At 40.3% G+C, this 26,191-nt stretch overlaps 1 protein-coding gene across 1 annotated transcript in view; it reads left to right on the forward strand.

Annotated features, from left to right (window-relative positions):
• The window catches only part of LARS2 (leucyl-tRNA synthetase 2, mitochondrial), a 186,647-nt gene that overhangs the window by 111,802 nt on the left and 48,654 nt on the right, over window positions 1-26,191 (forward strand). Inside the window, 4 exon segments of the mRNA XM_008584192.1 lie at window positions 7,838-7,953; window positions 11,006-11,289; window positions 15,116-15,214; window positions 18,147-18,284. Of these exon segments, the coding sequence (XP_008582414.1) occupies window positions 7,838-7,953; window positions 11,006-11,289; window positions 15,116-15,214; window positions 18,147-18,284 (637 nt within the window).

Here is a 26,191-nt window from a genome sequence, read left to right on the forward strand (position 1 = left end):
CACACACACACACACACACACACACACAAAAAAAAAAACCTGGGGGGAGGTGAAGAAGACATAACAATCGCTATTCCTTGAAGTTGATAGGACAACACACACAAAAACCTGGGGGGAGGTGAAGAAGACATAACAATCGCTATTCCTTGAAGTTGATAGGACAAACAAACAGAAAGGACATTGTTGGGAGGGAGGGGGAAGAGAGAGGAGGGAGGGAAGTTTCGGTAATGGGCCACAATAATCAACCACATTATATCAACAAAATAAAATAAAATATTTTAAAAAATATTTTTAAAATGTTTTTAAATGTTAAATTAAAAAAGAAAAGATGGAGTTCCTGAGGTGAAAGACACTGTATAAATTCAAAATATTTCATACTTAAGAAGTTGAAAAATTATTTCTGTCCAAATAAACAGCAGTGTTTTTATGACCACTTGGGTATCGGCACAGCTGACATGGCCTGGTCATTTCATTTTGGCAAATTTAGTGCCAAGTGTAATGTTCCGTTTGGAATGGCATTAGCTACTCTCTCCCCTCTTTTTAATAATCTCTGAAATAATTTCAAATGGAACATTACATTTGGCACTAGATTCTTCCAAATCTAATTTTCAGAGTGGAAATATTATTTTTGCAGATGTCAATTTATTTAGAGTCCCTAGATTCATTTGCAATCAAGTCCCTGGATTTTGACATGTGACATTATAGTCATGTAAGGCCAGTATGGTGCATTGAGTGTGATACAATTTTCCCAAAAGGTGAGTTAAAATTACCCAAGAATGTGGATTTATGCCTCCTCTGGCTTTTGGGGTTACATTTTAAACCTGAATGTTATATCACTATTGTCATTTACTATTGCCAACTGGCTCGTTTTTCCTTGACTGTCAGGATTTTAGGGTGACTAGTGTTAAAGCAGTGACCACTAAGGGTCATGGCAGCACACAATTGTGACTGAATCAATCATTTGCAAGTATCATTTGCAGGACTTTAAATTCTCAAACATGAGTTCCTGCTGTTGCTAAGTTGATTTCTACATATCAGCTCCTGATTTGGCACCAGATGACCAAGGTTCTGGTTCCAGATCCATCTGTATGACTTAAGGAAAGTCACATGTCTTTTGTATTTATCTTGCTCAGCGGAGAAGCAGTGGGGCTGTTGGGTAAGGGGGTCTTGGGGTGTCATGAGTAGAGAAAGAGCGCTGAAGGGCTCTGAGGAAAGAGTGACACACAGGGCCAGGGTGATGCTCAGAGGTAGGGTGAAGTCAGACAAACCAGCTTATCCCCTTAGTTATGGGAAGAGCTGAGGACCTGAGAACAGCAGGAGTCATAGTGAAGAGGAGAGAGAAACTCTAGAGGTATCTGGAAGGCAGCAAGGACTGAGGATTCTTTGATGATTTCCTGATTTCTGGCCCAGCCGGCTGGGTTGCTGAGGTTATTGACTAAATGTCCTGCTTTTTGCTTAGCAACCTATAATTTGGCATAGATTCCTTTAAGAGAGAGAAAAAAAAATAAGGTGCTTCCCTAGAGTTCTTGAGATTTAGTTTATTTCCATAATCATTGATGTTGCCTCCTTTTCTCAACTGACCAACTCTTGTCTTAAATCAAATTATGTAAGCTCTGACTTGGTAGGAACTAGAAACCATAAAAACCATCAATAAGGAAATATTATCAGAGTTCTAGAAGCTTTTCTGTCTTTTCCTGGAGTCTGTTCTTGTATTTCTAATATTAAAATATTCAAACCCTGAGGCTTTCGAACCACACTTTCAGCTCTGAGTCACCAGCAGTCTACCCAATGCATTTTTTGCCAAAAGGGTAAATGAGGTCTCTCTAAAGGGTAACTTAGAATCCTGTTGTTATTGACACATTAGAGCACAAGAGCCTCCCTGGAAGCCACAGAACATTAAATAATTAATTGCTCACTATTGTTTTGTTTCCACAGTATCAGCATGGGGGCGGGACAAAGAGGTGAGGAGCAGATCCACAATCCTGGAGTGATACTTTGGATTTTAACTGAACTATTTCTTTCTTTTTTTTTTTTTTTTTTTCAAGATGACCGGTAAGGGGATCTCAACCCTTGGCTTGGTGTTGTCAGCACCACGCTCAGCCAGTGAGCAAACCGGCCATCCCTATATAGGATCCGAACCCGCGGCCTTGGTGTTATCAGCCCCGCACTCTCCTGAGTGAGCCACGGGCCGGCCTTAACTGAACTATTTCTTTCTTTTTTTTTTTTTTTTTCAGGATGACCGGTAAGGGGATCTCAACCCTTGGCTTGGTGTTGTCAGCACCACGCTCAGCCAGTGAGCAAACCGGCCATCCCTATATAGGATCCGAACCCGTGGCCTTGGTGTTATCAGCACCGCACTCTCCTGAGTGAGCCACGGGCCGGCCTTAACTGAACTATTTCTAGTAGCATTTTTTCAGCACATGTTTAATAGATGTTATATGGAGGGGAAAGCTTCTGGGTTCAAAAAACCTGGAATAAACAAAAATAAACAGGTTTCCTTGCTCTGGACTTCTCAGAGTCTTTTCTATGCTGATGTGAGCCGCGTCTGTCTAGGAGAGGAAGTCATATGCAACAGTTGTCACACTCACTCAACCACAGAACCCTGTTTCCGCAGAATGTCCCTGAGAACTAGTTGTGTGGAGCACTGCTTTGGGGAACGGAGGACATGAGAAACCTGCCTTCTCTGCAGTAGGTGGAGAGCTGAGGGCACCTTTGTGTCCGGAATGTTTCCTTTGTGATCACTAAAGTCGTTAGCTCTCATCTAGCCTCTGTGTGAAATGCTTCAGTACTTCTGATTTCTCTGTCATTTCCTTGGGTTCCTATATCACATCACCACAGAAATTACAAGAAGTGTGGAGAGCACTAGACCTGGTCAGGACCTTCAGATTCTAGTTTCGTTCTCCTTGAGAAATAGATTTTGACCAGGTACATACAGCAAGCAAGTTGCATTCATTGCAAATCTGCTAATATTTATTTTCCTAATTGAAAAACTGGCATAATAGGACTTTTATGTAGAATTTTAAAAAAATCCAGCCCTTTAATGCAGTACTGTACATTTTTTTCATATTATTTTCTCTAGTAACTACTTTATTGAGATGTAATTCACATACCATACGATTCGCCCACTTAAAGTGTACAATTCAGTAGATTTTAGTATATTCACAGAGTTGTACCACCATCACCACAGTCAGTTCTAGAACATCCCCCACAAAAATCCCAGACTCTCTAGCAGTAACCCCCCTCGCTTCCTTCCTGCCTAATTCTCAACTCTAGGAAAGTACTAATCTACTTCTGTCTCCATAGGTTTGCCTATTCTGGATATTTCATGTAAATATTTCATACAATATTTGTCCTTTTGTGTATGGCTTCTTTCATCTGATATGTTGTCAAAGTTCATCTGTGTTGTAGCATGTAACAGTACTTCATTCCTTTTTATTTCCAAATAATACTCCATTGTATAGATATAACACATTTTATTTATTCATTAGTTGATAGACATTTGGGTCATTTCCACTTTTTTACTATTATGAATAATGCTGCTGTGAACCTTTATACAGATTTCTGTATGGATATATGTTTTCTTTCCTTGAGTAGAACTGCTGGGCCATATAGTAACTGTTTAACCATTTGAGGCTGCCAAACTATTTTCCAAAGCGTCTTCTCCATTTCACATTTCTACCAGCAGTTCATGAGAGTTCTAATTTTCCACATTCTTGGCAATATCTCATTGCCAAGTGATATCTCATTGTGGTTTTGACTTGCGTTTCCCTGATGGCTAATGATGTTGAGCATCTTTTCCTGTGCTTATTAGACATTTATATATCTTCACTGAAGAAATATCTATTTAGGTCCTTTGATCATTTTTGAATTATGCTGCTTTTTTATTATTTTAATAGTTCTTTATATAGACTAGATACTAGTTCCTTATCAAATATATGATTTACAAAAACGGTCTCCAGTTCTGGGAGCTGTGTTTTTACCTCCTTGATGGTGGTGCCCTTTGAAACCAAAAGTTTTTCATTTTGATGATGTTCAATTTATCTGTTTTTTGTTGTTGTTGCTTTTGCCTTTGGTGTTTTATCTGTGTTTTCTAAGATGCTTTACACTTCATCTGAATTTCAGTAAGTAAGAAGTGTAGAGCATGTTAGGAAGAAAGGCATGTTGCTTCCCTTTGATGGCATGACCTGGCAGTTGCTTCTGCACATACCCCATGGCCACATCCCATAGCTACAAGGGAGGCTGAACAGTGCTGCCGTTAGCTATGCAGCTATCTGTCCAACTAAATATTCTATTGCTGAATCAGAAGAGGAGGCAGTACAGGGATTAACTGGTAGTCTGTTCCACAAGCTGTTTCTCTGACATAGACCTTCAGGTCTATGTAATATGCTTGTACTGCTGTCTCTCGAGTCACCAATTCTAGACATTACCTATTGACTTTCACTCTTACTCCACCATTCCTCACCTTCCAGCCTCCTAATAACATTATATCATAATTGCAGAATTCGCAAATATATATCTCTTTTTTGAGAATGGACAATATGGGATCAAAAATTGGGGTCTTCACTTTGAGAAGTAAATCCACTCTCTGCCAGCTGGGGCAGCAGGTGTCTCCCAGCTGGTGTATCTGTACAGTGGATGCTGGCTGAACTTCAGCCTTGGAGACCTGTTTGGGTTGCATTTCATTCTGTTTCCTCTGCACCCCATCCTTTGCTTCCTGACATCCTCAGTGAAAGAAGATAAGAGCTGGCCTAGATGCCTACAGAGCCTGTCTTTACCCCTTTGAAATATAAATCCTAAATCCTATTCTGATTTTAATTTTGGGATTTGTAAAATATATTTTAGATAATTACATGAAGTCATAAAACATGGTAAGTGTTGTATATAGCGAGAGTTCGTAACTTATAACTGTTGTTGATTACTTATGTTGTAAATAAATTCAAGTGAACTTACTACTGGTTTGTTTACGAACTCTCATCTCTTCTTCCTTTGGGACTTTTAGGTCTTATATTTCCAACCCTACATATATTCAGTGAAAATATTACATGCATGTATGGCTTGTCTCCCTGCTTGCAGTAGTTGTAATAAACTTCATTTAAGATGACACAATGTTCTGATAAATCCATATTGTTTTATTATGACCACATAAATGTCATTCACAACTGAGCCAAGTATGCCATGATTATGTTTTCCTTTTTGTATATCTTTTTGTTTTTCCTGAAGTTCATAATTTCCTCACTTTTTTTCATTTGCTTTGTGTTCCTTGAATTTCTGATTAATTCTTCCCAGCCAGCACTCCCCACAGCTCTTTTTTTTTTTTTTTTCCGTGTCCGGCAACGGATCGCAACCCTCATTGTTGCCCCCGTACCGGGCCGGGGACCGGCAACGGGATTGCAACCCTCAGTGTTGCCCCCGCGCCTCGCTCAGCCAGTGAGCGGGAACCGGTCTGTATGTGGGATCCGAACCCTCGGGCGGGAGCGCCGCCGCGCTTCGACTTGTACATATGATGTAGGAACAATACAATTAAGATGAAAATCCAATTTCAAAACTCATAGAGCCATCAGCAACTGCTGATGATCGAGGTGGGCTGGGTTTTTGGTGAAGGCTTTGGGGAGGAGGTGAACTTTAGGTATTTGAGAAAAGGATTGTGAAAAAGCAGTAAAATTGAAGGCATATTTAGAACTGTAAACTGGTTATCCTTGGCAACCTTACTGATTCATGAGCATTCTAAACTCTCGTCATGTAACAGGAAGTCTGAGAATGAACAAAGGTCTGGGAACCTAAACAACCATGTCCAAATCTCCTTTCTTGAAGACAGACCTATGCATCTCTTCACCAACATTCCTACTGTGGATTCCAGCCAGTCTCCAAAAAGAGACTGAGAAAGTTGTGTCCACACTATTTCCTAGCACACAGAAGAAGTTAAAATCATATTTTTCCTCATAAGCTTAGATCAGCTTTTTGATGAAGGGGTTTGAAGAAACATCAAAGCAAAAAAGCTGATATTAAGCCATTCAAGTCATTCTCCTCTGACCATTTAAACCTAGAAGGTGTATTGTCTAAAGAAATAATTCCTTCCCATTACTTTTTTGCATTTTATAATTAGTAAAATTTATTACTACAGCCAGCTGGGATAAACAATTAAGGAAGCTCTTAGTGATGTGGATTTTGGGGGGTTTGTTTGTTTGTTTGTTCAGTTTCAAGTCAAATCACTGACACAATATCAGGAGTTCTGAAGTAAAAAAAAATCAAATTTTTAGGGGTGCATGAAAAATTGTTTTTCTGTTATCACTGTTTCCCACAGTTGCATAATTAGCATTTTCTAAATTATTGTTTCTTGCCCTCCAAGAAGAACAGAAGCAGAAATAAAGATCAAATTTTTAGGGGTGCATGAAAAATTGTTTTTCTGTTATCACTGTTTCCCACAGTTGCGTAATTAGCATTTTCTAAATTATTGTTTCTTGCCCTCCAAGAAGAACAGAAGCAGAAATAAAGTGGTTTTTTGCCATTCCACCTGCATTGTTACAAATAGTTCACATTCTGCTGAGTTTCACATAACCAACACCATGGCCCAGAGCATTCTTTATATGGCCAAATAAATTTTGTGGTCACAGTGTCTCCTTTCGAACATTACTCCTAGTTTCTCCAAACCATATGCTTTGGAATGTAGTAAATGACTGTTTTCCCTTCTTGACCATGAACATCTTTTGGTAATATTTATTGCTTGTCATTTGTCCTCGCCCTTCATGTCCACTCAACATTTATTCACTTCCTTAGTTACTTTTTTGTCAATAATCTCAGCAAGAATGCTCTGGAACTTTCCGTCATATCACAGAGCTTTCCATCATACCGAAGAGCTTTAGAACATGTCTCCCAAACATTAATCTACCCTTTCAGGGCAACATTCAGAGAGGTTGCTGAGATCTGACTTAAGCATTGTGTGTCTTACTCAGTTTTATATCTCTGTTTCCACACGATGCGTTGTAATACAAGCAGCAGTTTTGACAGACAACCCTATAGCAAGTGTTCTCAACCAGGGGCAGTTTTGCCACCAGGAAATATTTGGCAATTTTGGAGGCATTTTTGTTTGTCATAACTCGGGGAGTGCTACCTGGTAAGGGCTGGGGATGCTGTTCGATGTTCTGCAATGCACAGGACAGCCCCTACAACAGAGTCCATACTGTCAGTGGTACCAAGGTTGAGAAACTCTGCCCTTACAGAACCAGCAACTGAAAAAACCTTGTTTTTATGAACAGCTGAAGCTGAAACAACAAGCCTTGGCCCCTGTGGATGAGGGATTTACTTATGCTCAACTCCATCTCCTTAAGAAGATACGTGTGTTGAAGAATAAATGTCTACTCAGAATGCACTATTGCGTTCAGGAACAAAACAGTGCCAGGCTTCAGCTTCCTGAGTGGGTTTTCTAGGGTACTAGGAAATGCTGGAGAAGTCAGCCCTGCTTCTCAAGAGAAAGCCACTGTCCTCTGTCACTGAGGGAATTCAAAGAGGCCTCTCCATATGCTTGTGATTTACTGTTTGAACAGCAAAAAGCACTCAAAATTGTGTATTTTAGGATTACAGCTATTTAAAAAAAGAAACTAAGCAAAGGAAAAACACTTAAAAGAAATAATACGTATATGGTAATCTGGCTGTGTTTGGGTGGTGGGTTTCTCGAAGGCTGTGTTCCATCCTCTCAATGAATGTGATGTGGTTTTATAACTTCTATAACTAAGAGGGATGTCTCCCTTAAGATGCTAAAGCTGAGTGTCAGTGCTGTCAGTTATTTTGTGATTTGGTCACTTGCGAAGAAGGTGTTTTGTGTTTCTTCCCCTCTGAACAGGAATTCCCAGCACCAGCTCAGAGGATGCCATCTTAGCCCAAACCCTGGGCCTGTCCTACTCTGAGGTCATTGAAACTTTGCCAGATGGCACAGAGAGACTGAGCAGCTCTGCTGAGGTTGGTGCCCCATGACATAGGCCTGAGAACTTACTTTTAAAATCATGACCTTGATATGAGCTTGATGGGACACTTTCCTTCAGATGCAAGTCACAACCCGCCGTTCACCCGTCCCAACACCTAACAACAGTCTTGCAGCCTTATTTCTTCATCTGTGAAAACTAAATAATATTCTTCTTCAAGATCTAGAAGTTTATCAACTCTAATTTGAATCCATTGCTAGAATACTATGGTGTTGAAGTAACTAAACTTTATTTGGGGAATCTTCTGCTTGAGAAAAATTATTTTTGCCAAGGTATCTCTGGTTCCTTGAGAGAGGTGACTGAAATTGACTGTTCTTCCTAGAGAAGGTTTCTCTTCTCTCCACATTACTGACTTTATTTCCACCTAAAGTTTAACTCATTTATAGAAATCAACAGAGAAGTTCTGAGTCATGTTTATTTGGTCAATGTTATCCCTTGCTAGCATGAAACAGTAGCACTTGAAGATGGTATGTCTGGTAGGATTTGAGCCCAGTCCTCTATGTTGAAGTAAACCAGAAGGTATGGTGGAAGAGATAGGGTGAAGGACGGCACAGAGATGTGGGAAATGGCTTAGAGCAGTGATTTTCAACCGGCTTAGAGCAGTGATTCTCAACCTTGAGCACACATCAGAGTCACCTGGTGGCCTTGTTAAACCAGATTGCCTGGCTCCCATCCCACCCTAGAGTTTCTGATTCAGTACTCCTGGGTGGGACCCCACAATTTTCATTTCTAGCAAGTTTTCAGGTGCTGCCGATACTGCTGCTGATCCAGAGACCACATTTTGAGAATCACCAGCTTAGAACCTTGCTGCTCAAAGTCTGGTCCAGACGAGCAGCATTGGCATCGCTTATTAGAAATGTGGAATCTCAGACCCCACCCTAGTCTAATAAGATCCATGTGTGATTTGTATGCATATTAAAGTTTGAAAGTACTGACTTAGAGCACTCTTTCTTAAACTTGGCTGCACATTAGAAATACCTGGAAAGTTTTTTTAAAATACTGATGCTTGAGTCCCACCCCAGATATTCTGATTTAATGGTTATTGGTGGTGAGGGCATAGATCAGACTTCAAGAGTGTTCAGATCTACCCAGGTGACTCTTATTCTCATGTGCAGCAGATTCTAGGAACTACAGGCTTACCATAGTGATTCCTCACCTGGCCATGTCTCTGAGTCACCTGGGAGGTGCTTACTGGCCCTATCTTAAGTGATCCTGATTCAATTAGACCTGAAGATCGAGGTCTTTCAGGTTTGGGGCTACTTGACTATAGGATGTTTTATATATAACTACAGAATAAGGGAGAATGGCCAGGTTTTTTTTTCCCTTATAAGGGGTGACATTTTCTGACCTCATGTTTGTGTCTTTGCTTCATAAATTGCATCCCCAGACATGAATCATGCTTAAAGATGTTGAACCTTAAACCTTTTTTTAGACCTTGTTTGAGCAGCCTTCTTGGAGGTGGAGCAGAGCCAGGCCAATCTTGGTGTCTATAAGGGAGCCCCAGTTAACCCTCTGCAGGGCAAGAAAGAGGACACCATGGCCAAAATTAGGCTTCTGAAGAGCCCAGAGAAACACTTATTCCTTAATATAGGGCTCTGGGCATTAATTATTCTCCCTGGCTTCTTTCAAGTAGTTTCAGATGGTCTGTTCTGGCTCTAGGCTGAGTATCTAAGATAAAGGAATTCCTTCAACAAGTGGAAGGAGAATGGATATGAAAAGCTGCTTTCATCCAGGAGCTTCTAGAATGTAAAGACAGTGAAGAAGATAGAGACCGAGAAGATAAACTTTCAAGAGCACTTGTTACAATTTGCATCCTAACTATATGATCAAGGGAGTGCAGGACATAGAAAATGTCTTCCCAGAGTATAAGTGGTTCCTTGGTAGAGAGCTCTGTACTTCAGAAGACACTTCAGACCATTCATGAATAGGGCTACTTTTGGTAAACATAACTGTATTTTCTTATTCTTTATGCCTCATGACTGGAAACTCCCTGAGGATATGGCAGATCATATTTATCTTTGTGCCCCTAATGCCTAGCACAAGCCCAGCACATAGTAGGCATAGTGTGCCTTCACTGACCCAGTTCCGGGGTACTGACGACCTGGGTTGTTAACAAGCCACACTGCCTCCATGCCTATCATTAGTTTGGCTCTCTGAAAAACTAATGCCTAGCACAAGCCCAGCACATAGTAGGCATAGTGTGCCTTCATTGACCCAGTTCCGGGGTACTGATGACCTGGGTTGTTAACAAGCCACACTGCCTCCATGCCTATCATTAGTTTGGCTCTCTGAAAAGCATCAGGTGGAAGAATTTCCCTTTTGTACTATTAATGTTCTGCCCTGCTGTCTATAAAATGGGAGCATTTAAATATAAAAAAAAGTGGTCTGGTTCTTCAAGCTGAGGCTCCAAATTGTTCCCCTGCTTGTCTGAATTCCTTCTGCTGAAAGATAACATTGAAGTTTTCTTTTCTGGATATTTCCCCCCCCAACAAGGGAATAATCATTAAAAAATACATATCATGTAGTTCTTTACCGGCAGCCAAATGCTGATATTTGATTATCTCTATAGGTGTTGCAGGGCTTCAATGAATGATAAGGAGAGCCACAGAACCAGGGCCACCTTACCCATTAGACATAGTAGACATGGTGCCTAAGACCCACAATACTCTTAGAGACCCCCCAAAAATGTTTTAATTTCTTTTAAAATCAGGGGGAAAAAATGAACTTTTAGGGTCAAACATTATGTTTATTCTTATATCAACCATAAGATGTAATTTGTAATATCTTAAGAAGGAAAGGACCCACAAAGGGCAAAAGCACCTAGGGCTCATGAAAGTCATAACACAGCCCTGCACAGAGCTGGTCCCATGGGAGAGCCACACCTAAGCACGGCAAGATGGGGTGGTAGCATGGGGGTGGTAGCTTGTCTTCTGCAGGGAGGAACAAGCTCTCTCCCTCTCTCTCCCTCTCTCTCCCTCTCTCTCCCTCTCCCCCTCTCCCTCTCCCTCTCCCTCTCCCTTCTCTCTCAGTTCACAGGTATGACCCGGCAGGATGCTTTTCGAGCCCTGACTCAGAAAGCCCAGGGGAAGAGAGTGGGCGGAGATGTGACAAGTGAGAAACTGAAAGACTGGCTGATCTCGCGGCAGCGGTACTGGGGCACACCAATCCCCATGGTCCACTGCCCAGCCTGTGGCCCTGTGCCTGTGCCTCTGGAGGACCTGCCCGTGACCTTGCCCAACATCACAGCTTTCACTGGCAAGGGAGGCTCCCCACTGGCCATGGTTTCGGAGTGGGTGAACTGCTCCTGCCCAAGGTAAGGAGCCACGTCCCCACAGTGACGGTAACGGTGCCTGTGGCCCCAGCACCTCCTGGGGTTTCAGACAACCTCCTCCGTTCTGGTGCTAACTCTGTTCCATGACTTCCAGCGGGCTGGAAAGAATAGCGTAGGTCTTTTGGGATCTTTGAGAGAAGGTCTGGAATCTGTGGTCCAGCCACTGTGATAGGCTCCCTCCTCTCTCTTCTGAGCTGTTGGAAGCAGTGGTGTCAATTCAGATCTGTGCCAGAAATATCTGATCCAACTGATGGAAAAGCTGCAGTTTTTCATCATAGCTTTGTAAAAGATCACTGTCTTCCATTTTATATTCCAAAGAGCTTCTTGGAGATGAGAGAAAATGTTTTCTCTTCTCTGCCTTATAGTTTTCCGATAGAGTGACTGTGATAACAGTGGCGATTTTATCACAAGTAGCAGAGTAGCAGCTAAGACAGCGAGTATGCTCAGGGGACTTCATTAATATGCTGAGATGCATCATATTTCCTTTCTCCTCATTTTGGAAATGGGATTGTTTTTCTGTCAATCCACTATCATGCCTCTAGTGTGATTTTTATGATGCCATATCAGCTGATTAAGCAAATAAATAACAGATATCAAGCTCCATTATTTTCCTTCTTCCTTTTATTGAGAAGGCATTTTTCTTTGCTTTATAGATCATGATGAAGATGTTTTAAGATAGTTTAGTCCTCTGTCAGTATAGAGCTTAGTTATTAGGTTGGTAATGAGGTAGCCAGTTCAACTAGGTAGCCAGTTCAAAGAGGACTTTCAATTAAACTGAGTCTCTGGCAAGTCAGACAATAATAGATTCGAGACTTAGCTCTACCTCTTAACTAGTTGTCTGGCCTTGGGAAAGTCACTTAACCTCTCTGAGCTTCAATTCCTTTATCATAACCCCCTTGATGTGCTATTCAGAAGACTAGAACTAACACAGATAATCCTGCACATGGCACCTAGCAGGGTTTCAGTAAATGGAAGCATGACCACCACCCTCCCAGGGACATGCCAGAAATCCTCCTAGGTCCTCAACCAGGTGGTTTTGAAATTTGAGATGGAGCTTTTAGGAAGCCCTCAGCCATTTTAGGGTAGAACTGTGGGCTCCAGGAGGAAAATAGCATGCTGTCTTTCTTTTTTTTTTTTTTCCTTCTTGTCTTTTTTACTGACCAGTAACGGGATCGCAACCCTCGGTGTCGCGCCCGCACCAGGGACCGGCAATGGGATCGCAACCTTCAGTGTTGCGCCCGCACCACGCTCAACCAGTGAGCGGGAACCGGTCTCCACATGGGATCCGAACCCTCGGCCGGAGCACCGCCGCACTCCCAGGTGGCGCACTCTCCAGCGTGCCACCAGGCTGGCCCAGCATACTGTCTTTCTTGATAAGCTGTGACTAAAGACTTCCCTGCTAGAGATAGTGGCCTGCATACAGCACAGCAGCTGCAACCTGGTTGGTAGGGATAAGTTTTTCTGCCCTGGCTGCAGAATTCCTGGAAGATAGAGCCTAGACCTTGGTATTGGTCAACTCTTAATGAGCATCCAGGGCTGAGAGCCACTGAACCAGTGTGGCCAACCCAGACAGCACAGTGGTACAGACCACAGGACTCAGAGTCCAACAGATATGGATTCCTAATTCTTGAGCTCCAAGACAAGACCTTGGTGGGTTTCTTTACCTCTCTGAACCCTAGTTACTCATCTGCAAAATGGGGACATGAGTAGTATCTATCTCATAATCCCCAGGGTTACTGGAGATGAAATAATACCTGTGAAGTATTTGACTCAGTGCCTGCTCACCAGTACAATATTATTACTATTGGAGCTAAATACTGATATTGTTATCACCATCACCATCATCTGTCCTCTCACTTTCCAAGTAGCCTCTTCCTTACCATCAGGTTTTTAGTACCAGCAATAAAACATGTTAGTTTTCTCCAAGTCCAACAGGACCGTTAAGAAGGAAATCAGCATTGCGTGTGTTGGCTAGATGTTATTCCTTCTATAAATCAATACCTGCATTTTCTTCTTCACTTGTACCAGTACACACATCAGGCAAGGGAGAAAAAGTAACCTTTATCTTCTAATTATTTCCCAAAATAGTATCTGCGTTCTGGTTGATTGCTCTCTAAATAAAAAGACCTGGTTTTAATTTAGAGATGCACTGTTGAGATCAACTTCTTGTAGCAGCCCTGGGTGGTAGGAAACAGGATTCCCTGAGGGCTCTCTCTGACAAGCTCCTACCCTTAGGGACCACCACTGTTCCCAATGGGCGGCCCCCTGACTAAAATGCCCCTAAGGGTCCCAGAGCCCTGCCAGATCTGGGGCTCCCACGCTCTCTGCGTAGCCAGTTCCATTTAATCAGCTGGCACGGGGGCAAGGGCAGGGTGTGGAGGGTTGGCTGTTTCCTTTGGTAATATTTGTAAAGCAAGTATAAACTGCTTCACAAGTGCAAGATATAAATGTAGCCCTTCATTTATTTTTAAATTTAAAACAGACTCAAGCCCTTGCATGCTAAATTAGCAGAAGATTCATCAGTTTCATCTTGGGACTCCTCATCCCCCCTCACCAAACTCTCCAAGAACCCCCAAGGACCTACACTACCCAAAATATAGTATTTGGAGGGGTGATTGGCCCTGCTTCCATCCCTCAGAAAGGAGGGCCTGGAGTCTGAGCTATGTGTTCCTGTTGTGGCTTCTAACTGCCACACAAGGTCTCTGTTGATTACTGCCTCTGTCCGTCAGACAGGGGTGCTGTACTGCCACTGATCCAGGCCTTGAGAAGTCTTCAAGGGGGCTAAGCCCTCTCCTGTGCTAGAGTTGACTAAGGGAACTCTCTCTTGAGTTCCTAAAGGGTGTGGCTTTTGGCATCTGGTTCTTTCAGTCCCACAGGCCTGCAACTCTAATAATGTTCTTAAAAATTAGTGTAGCAATTGGGTCTTTGTGGGTCTTGATCCTCCTGGGACATCTCCATCTCTCAGATGGGGATTGCTTTTTCTTTTCAACCCTTCACACACCAAGGATGTCACTTCATTCTCTGCCTTGGACACTGGCGCTCTCTACCCCCTTCTGTAAGGAGCTTACCTATAGGCAGTGGTGTGGCAGGAAATGTGTCATAACCAGCTCTCTGGAGGGGGGTTCTGATTTGTAATGTTTGCCAGTTTCTGTGGTGTTCATACTCCCACCAGGGCTAATTTCAAGCTACCAACTTGAGGTCACTTGTCATGGAGTTGGGAAGAGAGGCTCACAACTGATTCTCACAGCTGGTGTGAGCTGACTGCAGCACGCCAATGCCTTTGGGGCTTCCAAGGTCATTTATCTTCCTTAGATTATCCTTGTGGATTTCTGCACCCCTCGCCCCAGAGCAGAAAAAAAACAAACCCAAGTTCATTTCCAGCACATCTCACTACATTTAGTTTTCAACTTCTCTTCATGTATTGATTTGTTTCATAAACATCATAAAATAGTCACTGGCTGAAGGCAACTTTGACATGCCTGAAATAGAAGTTAATGCACAAAAGAGACTCTTAATCCTGTCTTGTTCTTTTGGGTGGTTAGATTTCCTACCAGGTTAAATTCAGAGAAATAGAGAACAAGACTTTAAATTGTTGAAGACTGAAATTTTTATTGTGTAAATTTCTTTAAAACATCGTGTACTGTACAATTCTTAAAGAGAGCTGTCTCTGAATTGTCTTTTCATGATGGGGCATTTTTCTTATGATATTTTAAATTCATACTCATTGTCAGATCTTTTTCAAAAGCTAGTGGAAAATTGCATTAAAATTTTAAAAGAAGCCAATTGATGAACTTCATTTATCTCTTAGGTGTAAGGGAGCAGCCAAGAGAGAGACAGACACGATGGATACTTTTGTTGATTCTGCTTGGTACTACTTCCGGTACACCGACCCTCAGAACCCTTACAGGTAAAGCCCCTGCCCAGGTCTTTGAGCATGGATCAGTTTGGGTCCTCCAAGAAGCAAACACCAAGACGGAATTAGATGTGCAAGATACTTATTGGGGGAATGCCTGTGCAGGATAAAAGGGAGAGGAGCAGGAGGAGGCAGGGAGAACACTTAGACCATGATGCAGGTGTGACAGATGTGGGAAGAGGAGGGGAAGGAGGGGGAGCAGATGGAAGAGCCTCGGACCGCAGTGCTGCCGTGAGAAAGCCTCAGCCAGGCCGGTGGGGAGCCCTGAGCAAAGCTTGTCCATTGCAGAGTGCCAGGTCAGCAGAAATGGCTCTGCTCTAGTCCCCTCCCTCTAGACTCCTGAGCAGCCTGGGGGAGCATGGGCTGGTGTGAACACAAGAGAGGACCCAAAAATGCAGCAGCCAAGAGCTGCTGCCGCTGGTCACTGTGCTCCTCAAAACAGGCTCTCTTAAAGGGAATATGTTAAATTATTAAATTAGATTATCCACAACCAAGTAAATCCCAAGTACGAGGCAAATAAAACAACAGAATAAGGAAGGAAATGCTATTGTAATGTGCTCTTTGTGACAAACTGCGTTTATATAATTATAAAGATGTAATGTTATTTATTTAACTGAAAATAATGGTGTAACTACACAGGGAGGTAGGAAGTGGAGAGTATGAGAGAACTAAGAAGTATAGTCAATGGATAATATCCCAAACTGATAAATCAATAAAGAATATAAACATATTTTTTAACAATTGCCAGGAGAAACAGCCAAAAGAATTAAAAGCAGCTGAGGGACAGGCCTTGGAAGAAGGGAAGAATTGGGGCTGGAGACCACTGTTTTTCATTATAAACCTTTCAGTACTATTCAAGTTTTCATCCATATTCATGTGATTCTTTGACAAAAAAAGAAGAAAAAAAATTAAGGGAAGGTGAACAGTAGGTAGCCAGGCAAAGAGAGAGAATAAGAGCTAAAGACAACTATCCTGAAGCCCAGGAAAAAATACAAGCACTGTGCTTAAAAGGACCTTGCCAGATTGCTCTAGTCCATGGTAAAAATATTCTGGATCCCTGTTGTCTACATATAAAAATGCCCCCTGATTCTTCATTGGTGGTAAAATGATATATTTCTGGTGAGATAGGTGCTCTTGCCCTCCCCCTACATCCTGACCTGCGATGTTGCATTTCTGTAATTTGAGTTCATTTCAGAAATGAGTGGGATCCTGAGTAAACAGTACCCTGCAAAGGCAGAAAGGATGCAAGGTACTACCACAGCTGGGACCCACCGAGGTGGCCCTGTCTAACCCATGGAGGGGCTCCTTTTCTGGGCCTTCCTTCTGGAAGGGGCCATAGGTGCATTCCATTTAGTAACAGCTGGCTTGGAATGCCAGGGGAGCCGGGCTATTTGCCTTCACAGGGTGCTTCACAGAAGAGCCTTCATACAGGTGACAGAGGCAAAACCACAGTGACGGACCTCTGACTGTGCCAGCTGCACCCTGAGACCCGCACAGCCGCCAATCTGCAAAGACCGCAGAGCACTTCATTTCCCTCATAGCATGCTGCTGTCCTACTCAGCGCCAGCTTGAGTTCTCACAGGATGCTGTCCTGGGTAGATCATAAATCCCAGCCATCGCTACTTTCAACATTTCACTCTGTAATTTATCCCAAACCTGTTTTGGAGCTAAATACCATCCTTCACTTCTCTTTCTTTTCTTTTGCCTGGGTTAGCAGTTGAATTTCTTGAGGGAACCATTTTTCACAAAAGAAGAAAATGTTTTTTTAATTTTTACCAGAGGGTTCTGGCATGGTGACTAGGACGAAAAACCCAGGCAACATTGAGACACAGCATGTGATGCTTGGCCAGGCAGAAGCGACAAGCTCTAGCTCCCAGCCTCAGGGTTGGAGCCAGCCAAGTCCCTGCTGGGAAAAAAAGGTGCCTTGAGATGTCGGGGAGAATTCACAAATATTTGAAACTGAGGAGTACAAAGCTTCCAAAGGCAAAGGGTTACTTGACAGACTGACTTCAAGTGAGGGTGCTACCTTGGGAATGGAAAGATCTGTCCCTGGCCAGCTCTGCCGCTTCCCCTAATGGTCCCAACCGAAAAATAGAGAGAAGTGGAGTTTCCTGTTCTCTCCAGGACCCTGGAATGTGAGGAAGCCTTTCTTTTAGTATCTTCATTCATTAAAGAGTAGCTACTAGATGAGAGAGAATTATTGGGCTATTTTATGACAATTTACCCTAAATATTCTTTAGTGCATTCAGTGAGCCATATAGGCTCTTGCGAACTATCTATATTTTAAGGCCACTTTAAAAAATAAGACTAGATTTCTGTTTTAAAATGAACATTTAGTAGCTGCATGTTAATCTTCATTATAAATGCCACATTGCCCTCTGTTGGTGAGCACTTAAAAATCTCAATTATCTAATCATAGTAAAAAGTAAAATAAATCTAGATGTTCTAATATGCATTGTACTGAGATACCTTTTTCGCTGGTATGTTTTCCTCTTCTTTTTTTTTTTTCTAAAAAGATGACCGGTAAGGGGATCTTAACACTTGACTTGGTGGTGTCAGCACCATGCTCACCGTGTGAGCTAACTGGCCATCCCTATATGGGATTCAAACCCATGGCCTTGGTGTTATCAGCACCGCACTCTCCCTAGTGAGCCACGGCCAAGTCTTCATTTTATATGAAAATCGTATTTGTTAAAATGTCAATAATGTCTTTTTGTAACAGTTTTTGTAAATTTCATAAATTAACACCAATTTGATTTCTTTCTCCTTTATTATATAAGCTTTTCTCTTTTTATATTTTAAAAAGCAAGTCACTGTTTTTCCCTGACGTTATTCATTTCAAAGCATATGCTTACAGTAGGTCTGTCTAATTTATGCAGTTGTGTTAAAGCAGGTTTTTTAACATGCTCATTTCTCTTTCTTCCAGCCCTTTTAGCAAAGCGTTGGCAGATTACTGGATGCCTGTGGATTTGTACATTGGAGGGAAAGAACATGCTGTCATGCACTTGTTCTACGCAAGATTCTTCAGCCATTTTTGCCATGATCAAAAAATGGTCAAACACAGGTGAGCATATACTACTTTACAAAAGAATTCAATTCCATGAACAGCAACTTGAAGCAGGTGTTAGTTCTGAAGCAGAGTAAATATAGGTAGCAGAAGAATTCTGTTTTTCAGATGTGCTTCAGAGGTCGTTGTCAGCCTTAACCATCTGAGGTACATTTATATTGCTCAGTCAGTTCTAGCATGTGATGATGTATGCTCACGTAGAATCCAGCCTTCAGTGCTTCTCCATTTGTTTTACTGAGTTAAGTAATTTGAGATCTTTACGTATGAGGCAGAGAGGAATGGTCCATAATGTTATTTGGCTTTTTATAGCATCTCATGTGAGGTTATGCATATCATCTGGTCCCTCTATGTAATTTCTGTTTCTAAGCTTGCCTGAATCCTGCCTTGATACATATCACTCTGATAAATGTGGATAATGGATTAGAAGATGGAGAATCATATTGTAAATCCATTGACAAGTTCTTTTCCTGTTGGCCTTTAATCTGTTCCTCATAATGTTCAGAAAAATATGTGTGTGCTTTTCCCCATGAAATATATATATAAAAGATGTATTTAATGTATTGTACAATTTAAAGAATAAAATGAGAGTATGTGCCCCACTAAGTATAAAAAATAGAATATTACAGGCACTTAGAATACCGAGGGTGCCCCTCTCCAATCATATCACCCCTCTTCCTACACTCTCCACCGTTCCTCCAGCTAACACCTATCCTTAATTTTGAATTACTCATTTTCTTTTCTTTATAAATTTATCACTTCTGTATATATTTTAAAACAATATATATTGTTATGTTTTCCTGAACTTTATGTAAATAGAACCATATTTCATGTATTCTGTCTTACTTTCCTCAATCAAGATCTTTTGAGATTCAGCATTGTTGGTATATGAAGTTATATTTCATTCCTGTTCCCCTGTTATGTGGTATTCCATTATATGGAATAGAATTTCCGGTACAGATGGCAGTTTATATATCCATACCATCATTAATAGTTATTGGACTGTTTTGCGCAGTTATGAACAAAATTGCCATGAGCATTCTTGCATATGGTTCCTGACATACATGTGTCAGCATTTCTTTAGGGTGTGTACCTAAGAGTAGAATCGCTCAATTGTAGGGTATGCACATGCTCAATTCTTCTAGGGAACACCAACTGCTTTCCAAAGTGGTTATATAAACCTACACTCTCACCAATAGAAATGAGGGTTCCCATCGCCCCACATCTTTATCAACACTTCATATTATCCAACTTTTAAAATTTTGCCAAACCGGTCAGTATATAACAGGTCACTTTGTGTGTTAAATTTGACACTGGAAACTTAGCATGTTTTTAATATGCTTATGGATCTCTGTTTCCTCTTCCATTTAATTCCTGTTAGTGTCCTTTGCCCTTATGTCCTCTGGGTTGTCATTTATTGATTTGTGGGAGTTCTTTAAGTATTCTGGATACTAATCTTTTTTTCAGCTAAATTTATTGCAAGTATTTTTTCCTAGTTCTTGGCTTGTCTTATTTATATGGTTTCTTTTAATGAGATGAAATTTTTGATATATGTAATAAAACTTAATCTTTTCCTTTATGGCTATTGCTTTTAGTGTCTCAGTACCATTCATGGAACAGTCCACTCTTTTCCTCACTGATCTGTAGTGTCCTCTCCATCATAAATCACGTTGTCATATATGCCAGGGTCTATTTATAGGATCGTTATTATTCTGTCCATTGGCATATTTGCTTTCTGCAGTGCTAGTTTACTGCCTTTGTTATTTTAATTTTACAAGTCTGATATCCAGTAAGGAAATCATCTTACTTTGTTCCTTTTCTTCACAAGAATCATGGCTATGATTGGACATTTGTTCTTCCATATAAATTTTAGATTCAACTTGTTAAATTCCCCAAAAGTTTCTATTGGGAGTTTAATAGAATGTCTTTTTTTTTTTTCCAGGTAGGTCCATCTATTTCTTATTTGTCTGAAAATATATTTATTTCAAGCTCACTTTTTTAAACCTCACTTTTAAAAGATAGTCTAGGGCCGAGCCTGTGGTGCACTCGGGAGAGTGCGGTGCTGCAGGTTCGGATCCTATATAGGGATGGCCGGTGCGCTCACTGGCTGAGCGTGGTGCGGCCGGTCTACAAAAGGACAAAAAAAAAAAAAAAGATAGTCTTATTTACAATAGAATTGTAAGTTGACAGTTTTCTCTTGGACAAAAGGACAAAAAAAAAAAAAAAAAGATAGTCTTATTTACAATAGAATTGTAAGTTGACAGTTTTCTCTTGGGCCGTTTTTCTATCTTTCACTGTTGCTGATTAGAATTCAACAGGAGCGATGGGTTGGTTTGTCATTCCTTTTTAGGTGATCCATCTTTTCTCTCTGTTGCTCTTAAGGAATTTTTTTTTGTCTTTGGTGTTTTAAAGTTTATCTGCTCTACCTAGGTATGGCTTTCTTTTTATTTATTCTGCCTGGGACTTTGGACTTCTTAAATCTTTAAGATGGTATCTCAAAAGTTGTTTGTTGCTGTCTTTAAGTATTATCATGCCCTCATCCCGTTCTCCGTAGTTTCTTCTTTTGTAACTTGGATTAGATGTATTTAGACCACCTCAGTTTACGATCCACATTTCTTAGTTGTCCTTTCACAATATCTATATTTTTTTGTTTCCCCAGTCTGCATTTTGGGTGATTTCTTTATACCTATCTTCCAGTCTCTAATTGTGTCTCTGTATCTAATCTGCTAATTAATCCAACCTTTGAGTTTTTTATTTCAATTATTTTATTCTTCATTTCTAGATGGGTATTTTAATCTCCTTTATTGATGTTATAGTCTCTTCTTGATATATTTCAAACCTTTCTTTATTTTTTAAAGTATATTAACCATTTTATGTTATCTGTCTTATAGCTATATATCTAAAGTCATTTAATGTTTCTTCTGTTCTCACTCATGGTGCCTTGTTTCCTTGTGCACGCGTCCGTGTGATTTTTAACTGTACACTTAATATTTGTTGCACCTTTGTTTATGAACCACTGTACTAGAAATGATTTGTGTTAGCTTCACCCTCTTGCTTGGAGATACTACCAACCCAAGACCGCTTTAAATTAAATTTTCTGCTTGAAGTTTTTAGAATTATACAGGTAGCATGACTTTAGTCCCAAGCTTATATAAGGGTCTACTTATGTCGACAATTCTCAGGAGAGATATTTTTCTTTCCTTCAACACATCACCATGGTCAAGATAGTAAAATTTCCTTGCTTTTCTATTCTGAACCACAGGTTTATTTCTAGTTCACCTTTACATGGGCAGTTCCTGGCTTATTTGAAGGTCTTCTCCTAGACTCCCAAGGTTGATCAGGCCCCAGGTTTTATATCCCATCTTTTGTGCTTAATGCCATTCAGAAGTTCATCACTAGGGTGGCTTCAGAAACTGTACCTTCCTCAGTTTTTTGTTGTTGTTTGGTTTAGTTTTGGTTTTATTTTGGTTTGGTTTGGTTTGCTAGCTCAGTGACAAATTTAAAGCAATGTACAAATTTTTTATATCCCATCTGGCTTTTTCATTTGTTTTTCATCAGGACAGTAATTCAGCCTGTCTTATTTGCCAGACTGCCAGAAGCATAATTCCTGGAATTTTTTCTTTCAGTTGTCCTTTTGTTGTTTTTTGTTTGTTTAATACAATATCCTTTAGAATATTTTTTTAATTACAGAGAAGAAAAGAGCAGGGAGTGGGGGAATGTCTCATTATGTCCTTATTCAGATAATCCATATTGACAGTAAAAAACAAAAACACAAGTAATACACATATAAAATTGAAATTTTTTAACTGCACAGAAAGTGAACATTGATATCTCCCTTCCTGAACCCCACTCTCCATCTTTTCTCTCAACTTATATTTCTTTTGATCTCTTCCAGAAAAAGATTTTGCTTATCTCCACACGTTTGTGTTTTTATTGATATACCCATCTTACATGTTTTTTATATATTGCATATTTGCCTTTTGCTTTTTAAATTTAATTATATAGCTTGATGGTCTTTCTATATCAGGACATACAAATCTCCTATCCTTTTTTATTTGTGCGTAGTATTTTATCATACGGATATCTCATAATTTGTGTAAGCAGTCACTGATTTTTCCAGTTACTATTGCAAAAGAAAAAATGTCTAATTACTCTCTTTATATTCATAGTAAGTATTTGAGAGCATGTCTGTAGGGTCAAGTCCTAATGCTGGGGAATCCTACATCAAAGGATATGTATTTTTATAGGTAAAAAATATATTACTTTTAGCACTTTTATTACTTCTGTAATACAGACTAAAACCCAGTTTCATTAAAATGAAGCACATGGAAAGCCACCTCCCTTCATCCTACCCTCAGACCAATTTCCTGTACAGAATACTAATTTAGTTATGAATTACATGCTTAAAATAATTTACTTCTCATTAGTCCTGGAGACCTTCATGTGTAAAAATAAATTTATCTATAACAGAAGAACCCTAAACACATTAACAGCATTAATCCTCAGATAAACAAATTAGTTAAAATGTTTGTACTTTAGGTTATAGAATTTACCAATTCTGCTTTGCATTTTTTATCTATGGAAACTAATTTGCCTGACTAGATAAAGATTATTGTTGATCATGAGGATGGGAATTGTGTTTCTGCCACAGTCTCATGGATATTATACATTCTTAGTGAATATTTGTTTAAATACATTGAGTTTAATCTCTCGATATAAACAGATAAAAGTTTATGTTCTTCAAAGGAAATATTCTCCTTAGAATAGTGAGAATTGGACAGAAGTTAAGTTTAAAGACCAAATATAATATGGGAAATATTTCCTTCTTGTGTAGATCTAGAAACAAAGACCATATGTGGGTGACTTCTGGCTTCTTCACAGCAAGGTCTATTTCTGCCAGTTTCTGAATAATAATTTGTAGAAGTAACCAGTCAACCAATTATTCCATGGCCAACAATCCTAAGGTATAGGACAGGGTCTGGCTATTTTTATGACTTATTTACAGTGGTTTAAAACTATATTCGAGGAGGAAAAAAGGTATGCGGCATTCTGCTATAATTTTAAAATACAGTTTTGGATATGACTTTGTTTCTAGTCAAATATGTTTCTAATTTGCAAAGCTTCAAGGTACACTTGGAATTTTCTTTACCATTATCTTTAAGGAACAGCTATATGGTGCAAATTAAAATAGATCTGCAGTTATTTTGTTTTTTTAATTCTTTTCAAGATGGTAAGATTCTATTTCATGCTCCCTTCCCCAGAAAGAGATTTATTTTAAATACTCAAAAGGCTGACTTTTTAAAAGAAAGTACAGAAAGCCATCTTAACCATTTCTCAGCACTGCTGTCAGCTTACTCCTGCTGAGTCACATCAGGGCAGCAACAGCCTCTGAAAACTATCCGTGAGCATTACCTCCTTATCAGAGGTGTTTTGGTAAATCAGCCAGCCACAGATGAAATTATAATCATCCTCTTTCTATGATGAGTAATTCCAAATTCTCCAATTATAATTTTTGAAAGCCTTCAAACAACTTGATCAAGCTAGCCTGGGAAGAAAAATTGAGACCTGTCAACCACATGTGTATTTCTGAAATCTGTATAAACGAGAATTTTACTAGTCTTTTTCTGTATTGCTTTTGATTAGCATAGTCATTTCAGGAAGGATTTGAGGCTACAGCTATTCCACATTAGTTTTACGTTTTTCAGCCTCTGCGCCCTTGTCTGAAGTAGGAACTCTGGACTGGGAGTCCAAAGACTTCTGTTTCATGTTCAGTTGTGCTAATGAGTGTGTGCACAGAGGGTCTCAATGGCCTCATATGTTAGGAACTCAGTCATCTCTGGTTAAATTTCTTCAAATATAAACACAAAGGTTTGTGTGGATTTAGTAGTCTTTCCTGCTTTGTAAAAGAGTCCTGGACATTTCTGTCATTACTTGCACATTTAGGTTTACAGTTTGAACTTTCCGGTCTCCTGACCGTTTATAAAGAGGCTGGCCTCTGGGTTGGGTTTGCACAGGACAACAGGTGCCTAAATTGTGTGGTCTGAAATACCGGGTTAATGGTTAACCTGGAACTAATGTCAGCAGGAAATTCACAAATGACAACATACAAATGGTCCCTAATCCTACTACAAAGAGTTTCCCTTAGACACAAAGAAATACAGATTAATCAGTAGTGAAATGCCATTTTCCATGTAGCAAAGAGGCTAGGATGAGAGCAACACTCATATACTGCAGGATGTAGTTTGGAACCACCTTTCTGAAAAGCAGTTTGGCAATATAGAATGTGAGCCTTAAAAATATTCATTTTGGGGCACACTAACTGCATTTCTAGAAATCCATCCTAAGGAAATAATCAGAAATGCAAATTTATGTACCAAGATGTTTATGTAAGTTTAATTTCAAGTAGTTAAAAATTTGGATACAACTTAAATGCCCCCAAAATGCTGAGAAAGGGTAAACAGCGTAGAGCCCTTCTACGTGGAGGACTCTCGTACATCTCTTTACAATTAAGTTACAGAGAATGTTTAATAACACGGAGAAATGCATCTGTAGTAATGAGAGTTGGAAAAAGTAAAATGCAAAATTGAAGATACAATTTGGTTATTTCTGTCTTTATATATACGAGTACATGTACATATATACACATTTTCAAAGCCAGAGAAAAGACTAGAAAAAGTTATGCCAACATGTTAACACTAGTTATCTCTGGGTGGTGAACTTATTGATGATTTTATTATTTTTTAATGCACTTTTGATTTTTTCCAGAGTTTTTCCAATGATTATGTAATTTTAATCATAGAAAAAGGAACAGTCATTTATTTTTTCTTTTTTGGCGGCTGGGCAGTACAGGGATCGAACCCTGTGTCTTGGTGTTATCAGCACCACACTCTAACCAGCTGAGCTAATGAGCCAGCCACTTACAGGATATATTCTGAAGAAGGGAAATGCGTTGAGCCTCCCAGTTTGATTCGTGGGTGTGGGGTAGGATGAAAGCTACAGAGAGGGGCACACTGCAGTGGGAGAATGTGTCATGCTCATCTCCACTGAACTGAGGCAAGGAAGCCTTTTCTCTGTCTTTGTGGGAGATAGCTGTAAACATGGAATCTTGGCAGTTTTGTGTTGTTGCTCTTTCATGCAACTCAGAGAGATACTAAGTTCCCTGAACAGAAATTCTCCCTGCAGTTTGCAGTCAATAGAGAGTGGTGGCAGCCAGAGGCTGCTGCTCCCAGAGAGCTCAGCAGGCCCCTGTCTGCAAGCTTTTCTCCTCTGTCTGATCACGCCAGAAACAGGGCTATTGAGAACTGGAGCAGGAAGGGAAGAGAAACTTTCCTTGGGTCTCACTGTATTAATAAGGCCTCCTCCTGTGCTACTGGCTGACTGCTAGGAAATGGAAATAGTTATATTTTAAGGATGAGCCATGGCTAATACTTAGACACTGGTTAATTACATAAACATCGTGGCCCTAGGCACAGAGCAAGGAAGAAGAGTATGGTAAACTTAGTCTGATTTCATGAAAAGTCTAGTCTAAGTTAGAGACCATTTTTAGAAATCCACGGTCTTCTTTTTCTTCTTTTCAGACCTGCGTAAGTAGCCACCCAAGGAAGTCAGGAGAGTGGGCAGCAGGCCCTCTGGGGCTTCCTAGGTAGGTGGATGTCATCCACAGAGATGGTTAGGGGTTTGAGATTCTTTTACCCACATCTTGATTAGTACTTTACTTCCATGCAATGATTTTTATAAGGATGCTTAAAATAGCCTATCAGTCTATATTCTGACTTTCGTTGTTTATCCTAATAATTAGCAACCCTCCTTACCCTCTCCCTCCCTCACTCTCACCTTCTTTCCTTCCTTCCTTCCTTCCTTCCTTCCTTCCTTCCTTCCTTCCTTCCTTCCTTCCTTCCTTCCTTCCT

This window comes from Galeopterus variegatus, unplaced genomic scaffold (genome assembly GCF_000696425.1).
Source record: "Galeopterus variegatus unplaced genomic scaffold, G_variegatus-3.0.2 Scaffold3172, whole genome shotgun sequence".
NCBI classification, from domain to species: domain Eukaryota; kingdom Metazoa; phylum Chordata; class Mammalia; order Dermoptera; family Cynocephalidae; genus Galeopterus; species Galeopterus variegatus.